General features: G+C 46.8%; 1 protein-coding gene across 1 annotated transcript; it reads right to left on the bottom strand.

Annotated features, from left to right (window-relative positions):
• Positions 1-5,249: 5,249 nt before the first annotated feature.
• On the bottom strand, positions 5,250-7,033 carry LOC143809568 (uncharacterized). The gene is made up of 3 exons (XM_077292618.1): positions 6,637-7,033; positions 6,494-6,525; positions 5,250-6,199 (listed from the first exon to the last, which is right to left on the bottom strand). Exons 1-3 carry the CDS (start codon positions 7,003-7,005, stop codon positions 6,133-6,135), a joined length of 468 nt encoding a protein of 155 aa, XP_077148733.1. The 5' UTR covers positions 7,006-7,033; the 3' UTR covers positions 5,250-6,132.
• Positions 7,034-7,338: the final 305 nt, after the last annotated feature.

The raw sequence follows: 7,338 nt of genomic DNA, 5'->3' as shown, positions 1-7,338 counted from the left end.
TTCAGTCTGTGTATGTTTTTTCCCTCTCCTCTCACAGTCAATATTTGTGGGGGCTGTCTATCCTTTGGGGATTTTCTCTGAGGCAAGATAGTTTTCCCTTTTCTATCTCTAGGGGTAATTAGTCCTCCGGCTGTGTCGAGATGTCTAGGGAGTGAAAGGTACATTCCACGGCTACTTCTAGTTGCGGTGTTAAGTTCAGGGTCTGCGGTCAGTACAGGTACCACCTTCTCCAGAGTACGTCTCATGCTGCTCTTAGGCCACCAGATCATAACAGTACAACTGGCCAACAATGAGTTAACCGCATCTCAGAAGAAGGGAAGGAAAGTGCTGAGCCATTTTTTTTTTCTGTAGTCTGTTGTGTTTTGTTTTTTTTCCCTCTTTACCTCTGGGTGGCTCAGGAGTTTGGCGCTGGCATGGATGTTCAGGGATTGGCTTCTCGTGTGGATCAACTTGCTGCTAGAGTACAGGGTATTTCCGATTATATCGTTCAGACTCCGGTTTTAGAGCCTAGAATTCCAACTCCTGATTTGTTTTTTGGGGACAGGTCTAAATTTTTGAGCTTTAAAAATAACTGTAAACTGTTTTTTGCTCTGAAACCCCGTTCCTCTGGTGATCCCATCCAGCAGGTTAAAATTGTTATATCTCTGCTGCGTGGTGACCCCCAGGATTGGGCATTTGCCCTGGAACCTGGGAATCCGGCTTTGCTTAATGTAGACACCTTTTTCCAGGCGCTTGGGTTATTGTATGATGAACCTAATTCAGCGGATCATGCTGAGAAGACCTTGTTGGCCCTGTGTCAGGGTCAAGAAGCGGCAGAATCATATTGCCAGAAATTTAGAAAATGGTCTGTGCTGACTAAATGGAATGAGGATGCCTTGGCGGCAATTTTCAGAAGGGGTCTTTCTGAATCTGTTAAGGATGTTATGGTGGGGTTCCCCACGCCTGCTGGTCTGAGTGATTCTATGTCTCTGGCCATTCAGATTGATCGGCGCTTGCGCGAGCGCAGAGTTGTGCACACTATGGCATTGTCTTCCGAGCGGAGTCCTGAGCCTATGCAGTGTGATAGGATTGTGTCTAGAGCTGAACGACAAGGATTCAGACGTCAGAATAGGTTGTGTTTTTACTGCGGCGATTCTGCTCATGTTATTTCTGATTGCCCTAAGCGTACCAAGAGAATCGCTAGTTCTGTTACCATCATTACTGTACAACCTAAATTTCTGTTATCTGTGACCCTGATCTGCTCATTATCGTCATTTTCTGTCATGGCATTTGTGGATTCAGGCGCCGCTCTAAACTTAATGGACTTAGAATTTGCCAGACGTTGTGGTTTCCCCTTGCAGCCTTTGCAGAGTCCTATTCCTTTGAGGGGCATTGATGCTACACCGTTGGCTAAAAATAAACCTCAGTTTTGGACACAGCTAACCATGTGCATGGCGCCAGCCCATCAGGAAGATTGTCGTTTTCTGGTGTTGCATAATTTGCATGATGCTATTGTGCTGGGTTTCCCATGGTTACAGGTGCATAATCCGGTATTAGATTGGAAATCTATGTCTGTGACTAGTTGGGGTTGTCAGGGGGTTCATGGTGACGTTCCTTTGATGTCAATTGCCTCCTCCCCCTCTTCTGAAATTCCTGAGTTTTTGTCAGATTTCCAGGATGTATTAAATGAGCCCAAGTCCAGTTCCCTTCCACCGCATAGGGACTGTGATTGTGCTATTGACTTGATTCCAGGCTGTAAGTTCCCTAAGGGCCGACTTTTCAACCTGTCTGTGCCAGAACATACCGCCATGCGGAGCTATGTAAAGGAGTCTTTGGAGAAGGGGCATATTCGGCCATCTTCTTCACCATTGGGAGCAGGTTTTTTTTTTTGTTGCCAAGAAGGATGGCTCCTTGAGACCCTGTATTGATTATCGCCTCTTGAGTAAAATCACGGTCAAATTCCAATACCCTTTGCCTTTGCTTTCTGATCTGTTTGCTAGGATTAAGGGGGCTAGTTGGTTTACTAAGATTGACCTTCGATGGGCATATAATCTTGTTCGTATTAAGCAGGGTGACGAATGGAAAACTGCGTTTAATACGCCCGAAGGCCATTTTGAATACCTTGTGATGCCATCGGACTCTCTAATGCTCCATCTGTGTTTCAGTCCTTCATGCATGATATATTTCGGAATTATCTTGATAAATTCATGATTGTATATTTGGATGATATTTTGATTTTTTCAGATGATTGGGAGTCTCATGTGAAACAAGTCAGGATGGTATTTCAGATCCTTCGTGATAATGCCTTGTTTGTGAAGGGGTCTAAGTGCCTCTTTGGAGTACAGAAGATTTCTTTTTTGGGCTTCATTTTTTCTCCCTCATCTATAGAAATGGATCCGGTTAAGGTTCAGGCCATTCATGATTGGATCCAGCCCACATCCGTGAAGAGCCTTCAGAAATTTTTGGGCTTTGCTAATTTTTATCGCCGTTTCATTGCCAACTTCTCCAGTGTGGTTAAACCCCTGACCGATTTGACGAAGAAAGGCACTGATGTGACGAATTGGTCCTCTGCGGCTGTTTCTGCCTTTCAGGAGCTTAAACGCGGATTTACTTCTGCCCCTGTGTTGCGTCAGCCGGATCTTTCTCTTCCTTTTCAGGTTGAGGTTGACGCTTCTGAGATTGGGGCAGGGGCCGTTTTGTCTCAGAGGAATTCTGATGGTTCCTTGATGAAACCGTGTGCCTTCTTTTCTCGAAAATTTTCGCCTGTGGAACGCAATTATGATGTTGGCAATCGTGAGTTGTTGGCTATGAAGTGGGCATTTGAGGAGTGGCGACATTGGCTTGAGGGGGCCAAGCACCGTATTGTGGTCTTGACCGATCATAAGAATGATTTACCTCGAGTCTGCCAAACGGCTGAATCCTAGACAGGCCCGATGGTCCCTGTTTTTCTCCCGTTTTGATTTTGTGGCCTCGTATCTTCCGGGTTCTAAGAATGTTAAGGCTGATGCCCTTTCTAGGAGCTTTTTGCCTGATTCTCCTGGGGTCCTTGAGCCGGTCGGCATTCTGAAGGAAGGGGTGATTCTTTCTGCCATCTCCCCTGATTTGCGACGTGTTCTTCAGGAATTTCAGGCTGATAAACCTGACCGCTGTCCAGTGGGGAAACTGTTTGTTCCTGACAGATGGACTAGTAAAGTGATTTCTGAAGTTCATTGTTCTGTGTTGGCTGGTCATCCTGGGATCTTTGGTACCAGAGATTTGGTTGGTAGGTCCTTTTGGTGGCCTTCTTTGTCACAGGATGTGCGTTCTTTTGTGCAGTCCTGTGGGACTTGTGCGCGGGCCAAGCCTTGCTGTTCCCGCGCTAGTGGGTTGCTTTTGCCTTTGCCGGTCCCTGAGAGGCCTTGGACGCATATTTCTATGGATTTTATTTCGGATCTTCCGGTTTCCCAGAGGATGTCGGTTATCTTGGTGGTTTGTGACCGGTTTTCTAAGATGGTTCATTTGGTACCTTTGCCTAAATTGCCTTCCTCTTCTGATTTGGTTCCGTTGTTTTTTCAGCATGTGGTTCGTTTGCATGGCATTCCGGAGAATATTGTGTCCGATAGAGGTTCCCAGTTTGTTTCTAGGTTTTGGCGGGCCTTTTGTGCTAGGCTGGGCATTGATTTGTCTTTTTCTTCCGCATTTCATCCTCAGACAAATGGCCAAACCGAGCGAACTAATCAGACTTTGGAAACTTATTTGAGATGCTTTGTGTCTGCTGATCAGGATGATTGGGTGGCTTTCTTGCCATTGGCCGAGTTTGCCCTTAATAATCGGGCTAGTTCTGCTACCTTGGTTTCACCCTTCTTTTGTAACTCTGGTTTTCATCCTCGTTTTTCTTCAGGGCAGGTTGAGCCTTCTGATTGTCCTGGGGTGGACTCTGTGGTTGACAGGTTGCAGCAAATTTGGGCTCATGTTGTTGACAATTTGGTGTTGTCTCAGGAGGGGGCTCAGCGTTTTGCTAACCGTCGTCGGTGTGTTGGTTCCCGGCTTCGGGTTGGGGATTTGGTCTGGTTGTCTTCCCGTCATGTTCCTATGAAGGTTTCTTCCCCTAAGTTTAAGCCTCGGTTTATTGGCCCTTATAGGATTTCTGAGATTATTAATCCAGTGTCTTTTCGTTTGGCCCTTCCAGCCTCTTTTTCCATCCATAATGTTTTTCATAGATCTTTGTTGTGGAAATATGTGGTGCCCGTTGTTCCCTCTGTTGATCCTCCTGCCCCTGTGTTGATTGATGGGGAGTTGGAGTATGTGGTTGAGAAGATTTTGGATTCTCGTTTTTCGAGGCGGAAGCTTCAGTATCTTGTCAAATGGAAGGGTTATGGCCAGGAGGATAATTCTTGGGTTGTTGCCTCCGATGTTCATGCTGAGGATTTGGTTCGTGCCTTTCATTTGGCTTGTCCGGATCGGCCTGGGGGCTCTGGTGAGGGTTCGGTGACCCCTCCTCAAGGGGGGGTACTGTTGTGAATTCTGCTCTTGGGCTCCCTCCGGTGGTTATAAGTGGTAGCGCTGCTGTCTCTGGATCGTAGCATTTATCAGGTGTTTCCACTTTTTGCAATTCTGACTGGGCTATTTAGTCTTGCTTGACCCTTTAGTCAGTGCCAGTTGTCCATTGTTCCTGGAGGATTCACATCTCTGCCTGGTCTCTCCTGCTTTGCTGTTCATTTCAACAAAGATAAGTTCTGGCCTTGATTTTTGCTGTCCACATGCTGTGGGCCTTATTGTTCAGTTCTTTTCCATGTTTTTGTCTTGTCCAGCTTGGTCTGTATAAGGATTTGTTTAGCCAAGCTGGTATCTCTGGAGATGCAGATATACCCTCCATATCTTTAGTTAGATGTGGAGATTTTGTATTTTCTGTGGTGGATATTTTCTAGTGTTTTTATACTGACCGCATAGTACTCTGTCCTATCCTTTCTATTTAGCTAGAAGTGGCCTCCTTTGCTAAATTCTGATTTCAGTCTGTGTATGTTTTCCCCCTCTCCTCTCACAGTCAATATTTGTGGGGGGCTGTCTATCCTTTGGGGATTTTCTCTGAGGCAAGATAGTTTTCCCTTTTCTATCTCTAGGGGTAATTAGTCCTCCGGCTGTGTCGAGATGTCTAGGGAGTGAAAGGTACATTCCACGGCTACTTCTAGTTGCGGTGTTAAGTTCAGGGTCTGCGGTCAGTACAGGTACCACCTTCTCCAGAGTACGACTCATGCTGCTCTTAGGCCACCAGATCATAGCAGGAGGGTGTGATAGCAGGTTTTTTTGTTTTGTTTTTGTTTTTTTTATTGACATGACATATTTTTACTGTTGATGCTGAATAGGGGATCACGGAGTAAGGTAGGGAGTAATGGGACTTGTTTATTAACATATAAATATATTTATATACTCACCTTCCGAAGTCCCGTTGAAGTCCTGCGATACTCACCCTCTGCCGCCGTTCCCTGGGACCGTAAGCTGCCGCTTGCAATGGAGCGGTCCCGGGAGCGGGAATGGCGACGGAGGGTGAGTATAGCAGGTGTGATAGCAGGTTTTTTTTTTTATTGTTGAAGCTGCATAGGCATAGGGGATTACGGAGCGGTCGCCGGGCAGTGAGTGCAGGGGAGTAGGCATAGTGGATTACGGAGCTTATGAAACTGAAGTCTCTGTTGTTTTCAAGACAAGAACCCTACAGATGTTGATAGTAGGTGTCCATCTCGCTGTACTGGTGTGTGGCCGTAGGAGGTCCTTGTGAAAAGTCAGCAAAAGAAGGGGGTGGAGGTGGTGTCCGGAACTGCGAATGATGTGGGCCAGGTCTGGGGACAGGAGTGCTGTGCATGGGCTCCTGGTGGTGTCCACAATAAAAATGGCCACTGGGCTGACGGTCGCTGATGGTCACCGTTGATGTGTCGCTCAGTTTTCCAGCGGCTGCCGCGTTCAGAACGTCAAACATTAATCTCTCCGCGTGCGTTCGCTGGGTGACGTCCAATCTGTTTAACCATTCCGCAACCAAGGATGGGAATCCGGTGAGCTGGGTTGTGGCATGCTGGGTCAAGATGTTGTTGGGCAGTGCCAGGAGATCCACAGGTGTGCCCGCAGTCGCCTTTCTTTTGCGAGATGGCCATTGTGGACGTGTCTGCTCCTCAAAATCCGGGCTTATGGAGGTTTGAGGGGTCTGGTCTTCGTTCCCTTCCGGTGTTTCCAGCTGTTGCGGAGGCACCTGCTAGTACAGGGAAAAAAAAAAAAAAAAGTCAATAACATACAAACAAATCAGCCCTAGAGAGCCCCCACCTCCCCAACACCTCTATGCCCATCCATAGGAAGCTATGAGGAACAGTTATCTAGGTAGAAAACCACAGGGGTTACAGAGCTTACAGAGCTGGGCTGAACTACTTTGGCCGGCTATACTGTACGAATGTGCGGAAGACACAATATGTGAATTTATTTATCTTTATGTTATAGACTTTTGAAATAATAAGACAGCATTTAAAGGAGGGTAAGGACTGTTTGGACATACTTATCTGAACAGGAAGTGGCAACTGTTATTATCTGGGGGATTAAACATGAAAAGCGTGAATCATTATTATTGGAAACCGTGCAGTCTCATAAACATACAAGACACACGGCATGCTACAAGAAGGGAAGCTTGGGGGTACTTACATGCTCGTCAGGAGACTCGGGCAGGATCTCTTCGGCCGATGGCGCACAAAGGCTTGTGACAGTATGGCACGGGCGAGGGATTTCCTGGTCACGAGTGAATGCGAGCAGGTCATAGTACCACAGCTTGGGCACATAGACGTCGTCAGTTCCGGCCCCAGACTTCAGCGACTTTTCCACCTTGTTAACTTCTTTTTTAAACACTGTGCGGAGAGCCTGAATCTTTTTCCGGACAATGATTTCATCCACCGTCTCAGTGGGATGATGCTCCTTGTAGATGGCCATCAGCTTCTCATACGCTGCCTTCCTTTTGTAGCGGTTGATGTAATCCACAGACTTTATCTTCCACAAGCAGGGCAGGGAGCGGTACATTTCAATGAGTGCCCTAACACAGTCCTGGTCATTGGCAGACATCTGGAAAAAAGAAAGACAAAGTTAAGTTACAGCAAGCAAGAAAGTGATGGGCCGTGTGCTGTTCCTATTGTTAGCAGCCATTTCTTGTATGGAATGGGCCGTGGGCTTTTTCCTATTGTTAGCCGCCATTTTGTGGATGGGATGGGATGGGCCGTATGCTTTTCCCTATTTTTAGCAGCCATTTTGTGGATGGGATGGGATGGGCCGTATGCTTTTTCCTATTGTTGGCCGCCATTTTGTGGATGGGATGGGCCATATGCTTTTTCCTATTGTTAGCCGCCATTTTGTGGA

The sequence above is a fragment of the Ranitomeya variabilis genome, chromosome 2, assembly GCF_051348905.1.
Source record: "Ranitomeya variabilis isolate aRanVar5 chromosome 2, aRanVar5.hap1, whole genome shotgun sequence".
Lineage (NCBI taxonomy): Eukaryota > Metazoa > Chordata > Amphibia > Anura > Dendrobatidae > Ranitomeya > Ranitomeya variabilis.
This window is presented reverse-complemented; position numbering and strand designations above follow the sequence as displayed.

Excerpts from the sequence above, each read along its gene's own strand:
- LOC143809568 (XM_077292618.1), bottom strand. The coding sequence starts at position 7,005 with ATGTACCGCTCCCTGCCCTGCTTGTGGAAGATAAAGTCTGTGGATTAC. Across the intron at positions 6,526-6,636 it reads CCGAGTCTCCTGACGAGCAT|ATAATAACAGTTGCCACTTC; the intron begins GTAAGTACCCCC and ends TTAATCCCCCAG. Across the intron at positions 6,200-6,493 it reads GCCACTTCCTGTTCAGATAA|CAGGTGCCTCCGCAACAGCT; the intron begins GTATGTCCAAAC and ends TCCCTGTACTAG.